This window comes from Seriola dumerili, unplaced genomic scaffold (assembly GCF_002260705.1).
Source record: "Seriola dumerili isolate Sdu_G_001 unplaced genomic scaffold, Sdu_1.0 BDQW01000295.1, whole genome shotgun sequence".
Classification (NCBI taxonomy): domain Eukaryota; kingdom Metazoa; phylum Chordata; class Actinopteri; order Carangiformes; family Carangidae; genus Seriola; species Seriola dumerili.
This window is the reverse complement of record NW_019174550.1, coordinates 21557-37323: the sequence shown is the minus strand read 5'-3', so window position 1 is coordinate 37323 and position 15767 is coordinate 21557. Positions and strand designations below refer to the sequence as shown.

The 15767-nt window shown below is 39.3% G+C and overlaps 1 protein-coding gene across 1 annotated transcript in view; it reads left to right on the top strand.

Moving 5' to 3' along the window:
- Positions 1 to 15767, top strand: part of pc (pyruvate carboxylase) — a 282921-nt gene that overhangs the window by 251590 nt on the left and 15564 nt on the right. The window contains exons 22-24 of the mRNA XM_022758332.1: positions 8677 to 8856; positions 13673 to 13847; positions 14694 to 14767. Of these exons, the coding sequence (XP_022614053.1) occupies positions 8677 to 8856; positions 13673 to 13847; positions 14694 to 14767 (429 nt within the window). The remainder of the gene's footprint in view (positions 1 to 8676; positions 8857 to 13672; positions 13848 to 14693; positions 14768 to 15767) is intronic.

Below are 15767 nucleotides of genomic sequence, written 5' to 3'. Positions count from 1 at the left end.
TAGCAACGGGTGTCCTGAATTATTAATATTTTATAAAATGCTCATAAACCTAACTGTTTGTAGCTTAATATTAATTCCAGATGTGCAGTCGAGTATAATCATTACATTGCTCGCTGAGCGCACAGTGCAAATTCACAAAATCTGCCTAAATCCATGGACTTGATTTACAATTATAAAGGACCTCTGCTCAGCAAAATGAAGGGGTATAAAATATCCTCAGCGTTAATACTGTTTTGAATAGTCTGTTGAGAAAGTTGGAGGTCAGATCAAATGTCTGTACTGTACAGCAGCTGGGGAGTATGATCAGTGGCAGTAGATATTTCCCACCATGCTTACAGTAAGACCATTGAGACATAAAGCCGTGTACAACTAGCAGAATGTGGGATGAAGAGGTAAATGGCATATATTTAACAGATGTGAAAGGTTATTTGTTCTTAGCCAAAAATGTAAAACGCTATTGAAAGAGAACTACTTACTGAGAGCATTTATTGATCTGAGAGACAGCAGTTTGGGCAGTAAGTCAAGCACAGGTTAGGATCTACTGTATGTGTGAAGAGGTCCTTTCAATTTATGTGATTCACAAAGGAGAAATGGACTGAGGTGCAGAACAGACGAGAAGGGGTGTGGGTATTATCAGGATGCTGTCTTCGATTGAAGTACACTGTATATCGACTCAGTATCTCTAAAATAGAGAGAGCCTGACTTCTTTTCAAAGTGGCCTCTTAAGGCTGAGATGATTGTAGTTCTACACAGCCTCTTTGTTTTGTGAGGTATTTTAAATTTTAAATTGAAGCTTTTCTTCAAAGTAGATGTGGATCACATCTTCCACTGGCCTGCCTGAAATGTTTTTCAGCCTTTATATGATTGAATATTGTCTAACTTACTCTCATCTTGAATATTTTATAGTGTTATTAGTGTTAGGCTGCATTTTTTACCCCATCAGTGATCTCTGGTTAAAATGGATGAGTGTGGTGAATGTACACTGGAAGAGGGGAATGCTAAATTGAAAGGAAAAAAAAAAAAGTGTGTTTCTGTTGAAGAAGCCTTGAAAATGGAGACAGAACAACTGATACAGCTGAGTGGTGAGCAACTGGAGAACAGCCAGGGAGAGGATGTTTTTGCCTCTTCACAGAGATGTTCTGTAACATGTCATCATGTATTATGCACTCCTTGGCTGATGCACACCTGCCAGTCGCTTTTCTCCTCATCATCCTCCTGGTCACGTAGTGGTGCCCTTGCTCAGCCCACAGTGTTGTAACATCAGTTGAATAGTATGACGTCAAAGCTGACAAACCCCCTTTGTCAGAAGATGATAGTAATAAGTCATCACTACTATTTCTAAAGCTACTCATTATTTTTGCTTGAGGGAATATTTGCTGAAGCAACAGAAAAAATCATGTAAAATATACATGAACAGATCCTACAGGCACTGTTTTGATAATGTAATCGCTGACAATTGTAAGGACGCAGTAGTGTGTGTGTGTGTTTCATTTTTAAGTACACAAGTCCACAATATCGCATATATTACAGTAAAGTGGGTTTGATTAATTGGCTAATACATTATCAGTTATTGTACAGATTTGTTTTTTTAAACTGATCGATCGTTAGCAGAGGTGGACGAAGCACACAGCTCCATTACTGGAGTCAAAGTATAGATATTCCGCATGGCAGTGTGTGTGTGGTGTGGTGTGTGTTCATGCATGTGTCAACAGGAATTGCTGTAGATGCAGTTTCCACAGGAAAAAAACAAAAAAAACTATCAACTTAGTTCCACACCTCTTTCTTCTAACAGCCATCGTTGGGCCACTGTTCAAAAATGCAGTGAGCACAACATGACTGACAGTGTAGGAGTTGGCTCTGATTGGTTTTTCTCCAATTCTGTGTAGTGTAAAAGTACAATATTTGTCTTTTAAGTGTAAAAAATCCATCACAACTACACAAAGCCCATGATGACATCTTTAAAGGAATATATAAAGGAAATATGATCTCTCTCAGCAGAGACTCTAGAAAGTAACTGTTGTCGGCTCTCATAACCTCCTTTGAAAGCACAATTTGTCACACTGTTTTTTGAACAGATTAAACAAACAAGATATAACATGTTTATGTGCTTAGATGTCCTTGTAGGAGGATGTTGTTACCCTTGGACAGAGCCAGGCTAAGCTAAGTTAACTGTCTGTTGGCTGTAGCTTTATCTTTACTGTTCAGACATGCGAATGGTATCAATCTGCTCATCTAAATCTTGGTAAGAAAATGATTTTGCATATTCCCTCAGTATGTTACACTATTCACTTACATGTCTTCTTTAGTCTGACCAACAATCAAAAATCCAAACATTCAGTTTGACTTCACAGAAGACTAAGAAAACCAGAAAATATTCACATTTGAGAGGCTGGAAACGTACTCAGTTAATCCATTATTGGTCTCAGCTCTGTTTAATCACAATGTAACAGTCTAATCTTGAAGAGCCAGAGTAGTTTATTTACTCAAAGTCCTGAAACTGTCACTGACTAGCACACAGCCAGAACTAAAGTTTTCTGACTCTCCAATGCCTCCTTCCGCTCCTCCTTTGCTTTTAACATACATTCCTATTCCTGTCTCCTTCCCCTTTTCTTTCTCGCTCAGCTACATCTGTCACAACATGAGCTTGTCAATATAAGAAGGGCAAGTTGTATATGTATTTGTGTGTGTGTGTGTGTGTGTGTGTGTGTTCTGTCTTCCTCTCTTACCTCACTTATTCTGTCACTTTCCTTTTGCAATTACAGGCACGTATTCACTCACCTCCACACTGTTAAAACACAAACACACACTCAGTCTCTCTTACTTCAAGATGGAGCAACTCCTTGTATTGCCTGTGGGGCTGCAGATGTCTATTGCTTTTGTCTGTTTTCCTCTGTCTCTCCTCCCCTCGGTTCGTCCGCCTATCCTTTTCTTTCTCCCCTTCTCTTACTCTTCCTGTCACTCTCCTCTTCATCTTGTCTGCCAGTCTCTCCCTCTCCACTTTCATTCCATTTCATCTCCTTCTTCATCGCTCCCTCCCACTTTCCTCATTTCGATTAGACTTCCTTCATGTATCCCTAATCTCCCTATCGTTCCTCCACTCCTCCTCTCCCTCTCGGAGTCTCTCCTCTCGTTATCACTCCTCTCTCCTGTCTCCTCCTCTCCTGACAGGTACCATTCTTCACTCTGCTCCCGGCTTGGCTGGCTAGCATTATTTTGTGTGCGCGTGCGCGTGTGTGTGTGGTGTATTGCCCTCTCTCCATAACACTCTCATACAGATGCACACACGCTGTTCTGGGTGATATAATCCTTTTGCCCATTAGGGGAGTTCAGGTTTGGATAGAGTTACATTTCAAAACAAGTTTGACCAAAGTACACAGACACATGACACACAAGCATACAAGCAGATGCAAAATAACTGCGCTACAATCTCACACACACACACACACACACACACACGCCCCAGTACCTGATTTCTGCTGCCAGCAGTGTGGAGTGACGCAGGACCACTTAGTGAGAGCTGTACATTAGTGAAAGTGAGAAGATGGACAGAAGGAGTAGCAGTGTGAGAGAGCAAAGGGACACAGAGGTAGTAAGAATAGAAAGGTCTTATGTATCAAATGCGATGATGAGCCTTACGAAGATCTGCATAACGTTACAAGAGAACAGACATGGACAGATCAGAGGGCTGAATGCTGCTGCATGGTGAGGGGAAGAAACAATGTTTCTCAAAGCAGTAAGGCATGACATGTTGCCAAGAGATTTACTATAGACATTCATGGTCCCCAGAGGATGAATCCTTATGACTTTTGTGATTCCCTGACTTTTCTTCTTGCGCCAACAGTAGGGTGACATTTGCGGCTCAGATTGAAATTTAGTGATTCTCTGACTTTTCAAGTAATGCCCTCATCAGGTCAAAATTTCTATTCTGTACTTTTAAATACCTTTAAATCTAACGACATTCCCATCAGACTCAAATGTACTTTCTGCCAACTACTACTTCGCACTGGCAAAAACATTAATGTTTAAATGACAACCAGTGTGACATATTTTAAAAAATACTTCAGTTCTAATTGTTCAGTATAAATAGACTGTATTCATCACACCCCTCATCTTGTACATCTTTGCTCACCCAACACTATGTGATAGCATGAAATTGTCTTGCTTATTCATAAATTTAGATTAACTATATAATACTTTATCTCTCAACATTTTCATCCTCACCAGATTAACCCTTTTGTTATAGTTTTCTAAAGAAATTCTGAATTTTACTTCAACATGACTGCCAAACATCAAACACATATTTTGGACCTTAACTTTTATCTGACAGTTCCAACAGTGGTTTCCTTCATAACAAAGTAACGTGCCTGTATATTTTGTCTTATTCGTTATAAAATGTGGTTTCTGACTTGAGATAGAATAACAACTGGCCCTCAGAGGTTCCCAAAAAAGATTACTTATATCACTCCAGTCAAAAGCTAAACTTCCCCTTTAAAATATGATTACATCCTTAACAGTGTACTCTGTATATAAAAGACAGATATGAACTACTGACATAATGGCATTATCATATCTGTTAGACTAAGGGGGCTCTGCAGTGAATAGTTAAGGGTCTGAGCTCAGCTTCACACAGGAACAGAGGAAATCATATTTTTCTAACCCTGCATGGCCAGGATGTGATTTACCCCACCTCGTCTTAAAATATAGAAAAGCTCACACATCATATGTAGCTCACACACAGTTGGAATAAGATTTCCTTTTCCTGTGTGTGTGGCACCCAGAGAGAGTTGCGGAAGGGTGATTCATCAACGGAGATTGATAATGGGAGTAACACTCCTGATGTTGCTGTGGATCACGAAAAAAAAGAAATATCCGGCAGATGGACAGAGGAAAAGAGGGATGGGAAACAGGTGATCCATGAGGAAAGAGTAAAAAGTCAACATCTTGGCTTTTACTTTGAAGACTGAAGATAGCAGTTAAGTGGGTTAGAGTGGGACGAAGTAAGAAGGATGGTTCATGAAGAAGTAATAAAGAGAAGAGCAACAATTCTTAACTTTGCAGTGGAAAGGATGAGAGGACTGGACTCTGGAGACAGAAAGAAAGAGGAAACAATAGAAAAAGAGAGGACGGGGTGAAGGTAAAGGAGGGATGCATACGCATGCTGCTTTTTTTGTGTGTTTTAGATATATTTCAGAACTCTGCAGTAAGCTTTTGTTCCACAGCTATACCAAGTTAATGGCCTCTCCAGGGATTTTAACAGCCCATTCAAATCTCTTAAGCTTCTCTGTAAACAGTCATTCTGTAAAAGCAATTTATCATTATCTTCTCTATTCATGAACCCAATCAAACTGAGCTTTAGGTGTTGCAGAAAGGAAGTATTGAAGGCAAGTGCACACTTGTTTCTATTGCTATCAGGAAGCGTTTCTTCTCTTGTATCTTGCTGAGAATGCACTGATTTACTTGCAAGGATGATTTTAAAATTTGCCAATTGGTTGCGAACTTTAACAGGCCTCTTGGGCTGGTTTTGAAGAGATGTAGCTCATCACTGGAGAATTGTTTGCTGTGACACCATTTTCAAATAACTAGTGCCAGAACAACTAGAATATATGGCCCTGATCTGTCTCATGAACGTCCAAAAAGAGTTACACAATGGGAAGAGCTATTTCAGGTGCTTCTGGTCCCAGAAGTAAAAGTCTTCTTTGTTTTCTCCATAGACAATGTGAGGTGACTCACAGTTGGAGTGTTTCTACAGGTTGGATGGTTATGAAATTCTCCCCGTTAAATAATCAGTGCAGAAAATACAATTTTATTATAAAAAATTTAAGGTACAAGCCTGTGTACAAAAATATTCAAGATGAGAAGTTAACCAAGACTCCCAAGGTATATTTCAGCAAGAAACATTCAATCTTTGATCTTAAAATTAAGCAGGTGGAGGCTGAAGATTACAGTGTAGAGAAAACTGAAACATAATCTGCTTTTTAATTCAGTTGGATAAATTTTCGATGAATGCAGTATTGAATGAAAGTATGAATGCAGCATTGTGTTTTGTTCTGGCTACTGCTCTGATCCCCGCCTCTGACTGACGACTTCTCCATAGCAACGGTGGCCAAGGATCAGTGGTATTGTAGTATTTAGACCTGCCATGTCAAGGTGACAGAAAAAAATCTAAATGTCCTGCCCATACAAGACAGCACAAAATCAGATTTTCAGGCTTTCACTTCAGAAAAAATCATAAACCATTGGCAAAAATCTGAGTAAATACTAATTGAATATTCCATATAGCCAGAAAAATGTAAACACATCAAAATTAAACAACCATTTAAATTTTTAATCATCTGCACACTAGAATATTGCAGGGTTTTGCTGAGACATTTCATGGAAAATTTAGACACTTAAATCGTCATCATACAGTAGAAAAGAAAATGGGACTCGCTCTCCACTCTTCCAAATCACACAGCTCACACAGTCTCTTTTCCTCTATTATATTGTTGAATCTGCCAACATCAATAGCCAGTGAAAGAATATTGGCTCTTAACTGTGCAATTAAGACTGCTGGCTACCAGATAAGCGAGATATAACATATGATTTAGGGCCTAAATTCTGTTTGATATACTTATATGTTCTCAATTTTTTTTTTGCTTTGACAAAATCATTTTAAACCATTTTCCTTTTTAAATTCAGATAAAAGCTGATTAGGGTTAACATTTCAACACACACACACATACTGGGTAGATTATTCTGAAAGAAGGTAAATTGAGTACAAATTTATAACAGAAAGCATGCCTTGCAAAACAGGAGAATAGAGTTTGAAAGATGTTGGCATTTACCGTGCAGGGAAGAGCTAACAAAACACAGTTTGCATTATAGGAGGTGTAGGAGCCAGTGTTTTTGAAGGTTGACCTATACAAGGAGGACTACAAGTCAGGATAACTGGGCCTTGTGGAAGTACAATGATATAATGATATACTATATATAGAATATGCTTAGTATGCAGCTTATCTAAACTGTAGCATTCTATCATTAATACTGCTGTGTTTGCACTGATGGTATTTACTATCTACAACAGGTTAGAAAGAGATGATTGGTAGTCCTGTCATCTCCAGAGACTAAAGGCACTTATACACACATGCACGCACGCACACACACAAACACTCTTACACACACTCAAGTTATAGTGTGCCTGTTCAAAGACTAAAGTGATCCCAGGAGCTCAGCTAGCCTCACAAGCACCCAACCCCCAGGAGGGCTGTGGTAATCCCAGAACTGCATTTGTGCATGAGCCCATTCATATATTTCATGTCTCACTCTGGATAATTTGGCATAATATCGCTTAGAAACACACCAAGTGTCAAGTTATTTTGTCGGGTAATTCTTTGGGGAATGTTAAGTTGATCTATATTTGTTCACCTATTCTCTCTTTTTTTCTCTCTGCCATCTGATAGCACTACAGTGCCACAGAAATAGGCATCTCAAAGTGTGGGCCTACTCTTTGTTCTCTGCAGTCCTTATGATGTCAGATAGCTCCCCACATATGTGTGTGGCTCAAACACAGGACAGTGGCCCTCTGCTGGTGGGTCCCAAAATGAGAGAGAAGGTTTATATTTGAAAGATGTTGGGTCTTTAGGAGAGTGACACAAAGTTATCACATTTTTTCACCTCCCTCTTGTTCTTATTGCAAGAGGATGAACTGAGGATGAGTACAAAGTTACTCAAAGTTTTTTATTGTTGGTGGGTCACATTAATTGACCCCTCTCTCTGAGTACTAAATGGAAGTGAACTGGAATTCTTAAATCTGGGTCTCCATTTATTACAGTAGAGGAGTAATGTGTGCAATTGATATTTGCATCAGTGTCCTGTTTGCAGTCAAAAAAGACTTCACTTATCACCATTATGCTAATAGGGATCTCCATTATCATAATGATATGCCATTATAAATAATGAAAGAATGAATACATGTGACTTAAATGAATGTTTTCCCTGCTCTTTCTTCTTCCCTCTTCATTTTCAGGTTTATTCTGTTTCCTCAGAGAAGACTGTGTAGTTTTGTTCATGGATGCCAAATCAAATGATTAAAGAGACCGTATAGGTGTAAACATCTTTTCATTTCTCATTTTGCTCTACCGGCCCTCTCTTTTCTCCGGGTCAGTGGGTACTTAATCTTCGTCGACAGCATATTCGGTTAAAAAAAGACTGTGTCGCCACTTTTCTCTTTTGTTGAAATCATTTTGGATGTGCATTCTTACCTGCGTACCTGACAGGAAACTACACAGCAGGACCGGGTGCAGCTTGACAAACAATTGCAACAACTTCTAGTTTTGTAGGGAAAAAACTGAAAGCAAGATTACACCATGGGAAACTGTAATATTATCCTGATAGATTCTCTGTGTGAGTTTCCCTGATGTTTGTCAGATTAAAAAAGCACTGGTCACATACCAGAGAGAAATAATTACCTCTCCTTGTTTTAAACAAACTGAGATATCGTCTGTGTGCAATAGCTGTACTAATACATTGTGCTCAGCCTGTGGTGAAATAGAAATACCTCACTGAGGGCTACACAGAGCTGAGATTAGCTCTTCTCTTCATCCTCCACTTCCTTTCTTTTCCTAAACAAAGTAAGGGATTCAATATTACCACTGCAACATAAGGTTGATACACAGTTCTTTTTATTTCCTCTCTCAGGTGACTCCATCCTCAAAGATCGTGGGTGACTTGGCCCAGTTCATGGTGCAGAACAACCTGACCAGGGCAGAAGTGGAGGAGAGGGCCGACGAGTTATCCTTCCCCCTGTCTGTGGTTGAGTTCCTGCAGGGGTTCATTGGGATACCACATGGAGGATTCCCTGAGCCATTCAGATCTAAGGTAGTGTAGTTTTCCCGTACACACACGCAGTACATCAAACCTTTTCCTTCAGTGTTTTAATTTCTCTCAGAGACTTCAAATTATTCCCACTGAAGAGTTCATGAACATGAATTAAAATTTAAAGGCGGTTTAGAGGAAATGTAACATCTACACCTGTTTCAATCAGGAAAGACACAAATTAACACCAATGAATAAACTTTATTTAATAAAGACTTTGGTGTTGACCCCATTGATGAAAGATGTATAGGGATAGAGCAAGTAGGAGTAGGAGCCAATCTGAGATCCCCCTGAGGGAGCCTTAGGCGAGGCCTTGACACTCGTAATGGAAGCTGCAATGAGTGTCAAGAGAGAGACAACAGAGGTAAGGTGGTTTAAATGTTCTTTAGCTAAGGTGATCATTGGATGAAAGGAAAACCTACACACAGATCCCAGTGAAATCACTGGATAATATCAGAGAAGTGTGATGATGAGATCAGACTGTCTGACATTTGTCTTCCTTGGTCTTAAAAGTGTCACTTAGGTAAATACACAGCTGTATAGACTACAACACTTGTCCTTTTTATGAACCAACACATTACACAAACACATGCAGGAGAGCCAATTTAAAAGCATGTGTGTACACACAAGTGCCATACACACACACACAAATTCTGTCACATGCTTGGTTACATCTGACAGTTATGAGTCCCCACGAGGACATTAAAAATGGTAAAGAAAAGCGTGATATTGTTCTGTCCTCTCATCTCCTGAGTTTCTTTACCTCTGTCTACCTCTCTTGTGTCCTCTTTCATTACTGCAAACAGCAAGGGACACAATCTCTGCGCATCAGGGGCCAACAGCTTTAAGTCTCCTTGGGAGAGTCACATGAACACACACATGCATGAATAAAGGCAAATTTGTCACACTCTTCCAAATCCCTGTTGACACATTGGCATACCTGACACTTCCCAAAAAATTCAGAATGTAGTTTTTATTATAAAAAAGAAGATAAACTAGTGGAACTGTTTTTTCCCCACTAAAATCTGCAGATGCTGAGTGTTTGATCATGTATTTTCATTGAGCTGGCTGGCACTTAAAATGTGAAATATCCGGTGTGATACCTAGTCTGCACTTTTTAACAACAGACTCATTAGGTCACCTAGTGTGGCTGAGAGTTTGTGAGTGTGTATGCACTCGTGCAGCTCCAGCAAATCTGTAAACATTTTTGCACAGCCTGAAATGCTTCTGCCAAAGCTAAAAGATAATTAAAATAGAATTATTCATCTTTTTTATGCCCATTTTCGATTAAATTAATTTTTTCCATTAGTGTCAGTGTAATCTCTATTGTTAGCTTTTTGTAAAAATCATTGCTAAATGGTAATTTTATAAACTGATCTATCCATTTATTTGTGAATTAATTTGTCTCTCTAGTTACTCCCTCTTTGTTTACCTCTCTGTGAAACAAACTCCTGTCGTCCTGTCACCCTATCATCAAGTTGTCCTTTCTCCCGTCTCCACTGGCGTACAGTTGGAGGATTGTATGATCAAAAGTTTTTCATTTAGCTTCCCAGGCAGCTCCACTGTTGACAGTCTGGGGGATTTTTCAGTTTTGACACACACTCTCCAACCTATCACCCTCTACCTCTCTATTAGTGTCTCTCAATCTGTCTTATATTTCTCAAAACATGTGGCAAGGGAGTCATTGCTGTTAAACAAACAAGATGGGGGCAATCTTCAGTGTTCATTCAAAGATTTCCATTTTTATTTTCTATTTTCAGTCAGCACTGAAATACTTTATGCTGAGATAGACTGGCCATTCTTTAGCATACATGAATGCAAGAGTTCACATTTTGGGCCATTTTCTTCTGACTTTTTCTTCCATTACCTTCTATGTATTGTAGAGGGGAATATTTGCAGTCCAACTCTTTGCTTTTGCACAATGCATTTTACATGAGGCTCAGCCAGCTTGCACCATTCATTAAGCATTTAAACAATGTGTCAAAACTGTAGCTTGCTTTATAGTGTTCAGAGTAAATCCTCAATCCTTACTTTATGTAGTAAATGCTGCCAATTTCTTATCTCAGCCACAAAAGTCAGAGTATTCCTCTAAATCTCCCCTACAGATATTCATACCATGACAACAATAACAATCCACCCTCAATGTTTAATGCACAAACACCAGGAGGCTTTCTCACACACAGCTTACTGAAGAATTGACTCTCCATCCCACTGATTCAGTTAAATTCAGAGTTCAGCTTTGCTACAAACCATTTTTCCTTTCCTTTCACAGTGTTTGCATTTGTGTGCCCGTGTTTATGTGAAAGCTGCAAGTTTGAGATAAATCTGATAAATGTTACTGTCACTCACACCATATCTTGTGGTACAGTTGGAGTATAAATCCAATTGGAGTAAAACTTGTATAAGTTAAAGTAAAAATTGTTTAAAGGGACGAAAGTTGAATATTATTGAATGAAATTATTTCCTAAAACAGCTAGAGCTACGTTAGTAGTGGTGGCATGCCTCATGACAACTAACTGGAGGCAAAATTTAATTGCATCTGTTCATCTTGTGTGTATTCGGCTGTTATTAGAAGTTCTAGTTTGATTAGTGTATTAGCAGCTGCAAATGTTCTGTTGGCATGTAAGCACAGGAATATACTCACCGTTACATATTGCATGCAAGACAGAGAGATATCTGCATCCCTATGTGCCATAGCTTTGCATGCAAGCAGCATGGAACAAGTATTGTTTCTTCAATGGAGCTTTGGTGGCGTTAATTAGTCAGCAAGCACTCATTCCAGCATTATATCACATGCTCTCACATGCAGACAGTCACAAATACATGCAAGTAGTTTGCATGCATAGGGAAGGCGCAAAGCGGTAATTGAGGCGTCTTCTCATATTTGTTCTGTCACGCTCAGCTCGTTTGTGGTGTGGGTGGACAGAGCGAATGGACAAGGGAGAGGAAACTGACAAAGACAAGAGGACAAAAGAGAGAAGGAGGCAGACAGTGGGAGGATGGATGGGGAGACTGGGGTAGAGAGAGAGAATAAGGCCATCAGAAAGAAGGTGAATTCAAGAAATAAGATTACTGTTAAAAATACAGCACCATCCCTCAGAGGCCCGCTCTCAAAAATAAAGAGAGGGAAAATCAGTGACAATAAAAATAGAGAGTGGGAGCGAGCTGTTGTGTGGTTTAAAGAGAAATTGGGAGAAAGAACAAATAACCTTGAAGGAAGAGTCTTTTCTTCATTCATTAATGCAGACACTCTCTCTCTCACACACACACACACACACACACACACACACACACACACACACTCAGTCACTATCTGTCTGTGGTTCACACTTAAAACAATCACGCAGTTTAGGTATAAGACATCCTCAGAGGACACAATGTTAATGAGCATGGAGTCCAATGAGCATGCCATCTTTGAAGTGTCTTTCTCTCACACACACAAATGAGTCAGCTATCTTTGAACTGTTAGCTCTGTGACTAATAGCATTGCACTGGGCCCTTTGTCTGGAGATTTCCGCAAGGCATGCACACACATGCACATGATGCACGTACACAAATGGCTAGTGAGGATATTAAACACACTGAATACAATACAGCAGCGCACACACATTAAAAAACATAACATGAATATGTATAGTAATAGTATGCACAGTATGTATGCACACAGGAGAACTGATCAACTGTTTAATTTGATACACACAGCACTATGCCTCAAGTGTAAATGAGAGAAAAGACACCTAAAGATTACCAATATAGTACTTAGCATGTTTAGGCATGCTATTTAGGCGATGATTATTTTATCCTGATTGAAGCTAAGATAAAAAAAAGACCCACATACAAAGAGGTAGCACTTGAAGCTTTGCTATTGGCTTATTCTGTTTGTTCATTTTCCAAGAAACATTTGTTGAAGCACTGACGCAGAATAAATAGGCTAATTGTATGGAGATTCCAGCAACTTTGCTTCCCTTGCTCTGAGCCCGGGTAGACTGTGTGTCATCATGAGCAGATGAACTCAGTGAAAATAAAAACAAAACAGTGGCCTTTAGGCGAGATGCCTGTGTCTTGCCATAATCTCTTCACCAGACATTATTAGTAGCCTCAGATCGATTTGTCTCTGCAAGTTTTGTTAGATACCAACAACTGTGTGGGAAGAAAAATGTCATATCGTTAGAACACAATTACCCTTTTCTCTGTCTTTCTTCTTTGCTCTCTTTCTCCTTTGCTACTTACAAGAAAGTGCGAGGATGATGTGTCACATGCGGCACCACTGCAGTCATTTGATGGGCTGATGGTACTTTACTGGAGAGAAAAAGATGAATTGAGAGTGAGTGGGAGAGATGGAGGGAACAAAAGTGGAAATCACTGCAGATCTTGACACAACAGTGGTCCCACTTTTATGCAAATTTAAAAATAACTTGCATTAATAAGTTTTATATTCTCTCTGATTCAAGTATTTCTCTCTCTTTCTCTATTCCTCAAAACAGCTCCCCATGTTATCCGTATCTTCTTCCTCCTCCCACCCAAAGTCTCTGTGTCACTTTAATGCTTTGACAGGTTGCAGCTTTTATCCAGACGTATAGTTGTGAAGTTCGATGTGAAGGTTTTACCAGCACTTTGTACATCCCACATGCTTCAGACTCCCATGGGAATGTTATGAATGGAAAAACATTCAGAAAGACTATATGACTTTGAATAACAACTTGGCAAATTGTTTGTTTCCCCTTCTCTCTTCTTTTTTATGCCCTTATCCTCTTCACCTCTCTTGTGTCCTCCCCTTCTATCTTCCTTCCTTTTGTCCTCTTGTACCATCCTATCTCAGGTGCTGAAGTCTCTCCCCCGTATTGAGGGTCGTCCCGGTGCCTCTCTGCCACCTATGGACTTCAAGGCCCTGGAGGAGGGGCTCCGAACCGCACATAGTGATGAGATCACCCCTGAGGATGTGATGTCAGCAGCCATGTACCCGAAGGTGTTCCAGGAATTTAAGGAATTTACCTGTGAGTGGGCAGATTTGATGTTTGTGTATAGATCATCATAATGGTTTAAGAATAGGAAACAACTTATTGTTTTGTTTGAAAGTTTAATTAATGAAATGTGCATTTTATCAAATTGGATCTTTTATATTGAACAAGTGTGGGATCATGACATTTGGTTTCTAACACACACACACATTCTCATTTATATTATTACTGGGGCTTGAAATTAGCATGAGCCAACCTTAAGTCAGTAACACTCATAACAAAGTTCAGCCATTTGATAGATGTTTTTAATTGTTGTATTTGGAAGTGCATGGGTCTTACTCATAGGAAACCAATCACATGCTTCAGATTTTGCAGAACGGTGCAGAACCCATCATGCGCCTTTCATTCAGGTGGTGAATTTACATAACACAAAAATAAGACAGCAGAACAGCAAGGACTGGTGTTAGAGGGAGAAATCAGCATAACAACTTACTGTATTTGTAAGCAGGTGTAAGTCTGAAGTACACTCAGCAGCAGCATGTGCAGGAGGCAGGAGTAGACTGATGCTGGAAGTTTAAGAGGATGTCTTCTCAAGGAGTCAGACTTCAGAGTAGCTACAGTATCATTCAGCTGCCTGGATTAATGCAGCTTAACTGTTGCTTTGAGGAGTGAAAAACTGTTAGCACTGGTGGTTGTAATTAGTGTACAGCTTCTTTGTTTTTCTCAGTTTCTTCACCACTTCTGCTTAAGACTTAGTTTGATTTCTGATATCAAACATTAGAAATCATTAAGATATACATGTAGTAGACACATTTTGGTTTTTCTACATTGTCATAAACAATTGCTTTGATATTGAGGCCATATCTCTTTGTGTTTTTTCAGCTAACTTTGGCCCAGTGGACTGTCTCAGCACCAGGCTGTTCCTGGATGGACCCAAGATCGCAGAGGAGTTTGAGGTACACAATTTAATACCAGAGATAAAAATATTAAGCTCACCCCTTTTATTTTATTGTTTTATATTTTTGCTGAAGATTTAACATAGCTCACGCATAAAGCTGAGAAAGACATGCTGATGAGGATCAGAAAATAGGAATAATGTAAAATGTAAAAATAACAGCAATAGTACATATTACATTTATCCAGAATTTAAAGGTGTGTGATTGTTAAATAATTCTCACTAATACTGTAATAACACATTCAATAATATTAATAATTTTTTCTCTAATCAAGTTAGCATTTTAATCAATTCTGATGTAATAGCAGTTCCACAAAGAACAGACATTATCAGCATGATTTTTCCATCACTGCAGATGGCTGAGGTTTGATGCAGTTTGGTGCAGAGGCACAGTGAAGTGCTGATAACACAGTGGGGAGGATAGAGATATTAACACTTTACCAAGGGAACAACAAACAGCATTTCTGATCCCCCCGGGCCATCGGATTGGCCTTCCTGCACAGAAATAACAGATTCATTTTGTCATATGATGTTTGAGAGAGGGCCAGTGAAAAGCACTGAAGGCCAGTATCTCAGACCAAAATACAACTGTTACCGATTTTCTAAAGCATGTTCCCTCTGTTTGATTATTTATTTGTTATGTTTATTCTCCAGCAGGGAGGCGTCTGAACATGCAGTCCATTGAAGCAATAAAACAAATGATATGAATTTGCTTTGCATGCAAACAAATTAGTGTGGCACAGGAATGCAACAATCTCTTGGTGAGAAGATGGGATAATTGGCTGTCACTTGGTAGAGCAAAGCCACAAAATGTGAAACTGACACGTTCCAGGAGAATATTGACATTTGAATAGGAAACAGTTTCCTGTCAAACTGTAACATTAGCAGAATCAGCTGGCTGGAAATTGGTTTTAACATACATGAATATACAATAAGGTCCAAAAGTGGTCTCAGAATTTTGTACCACACTGTACAGTCAGCAAAAATTTTCAAGATGTCTG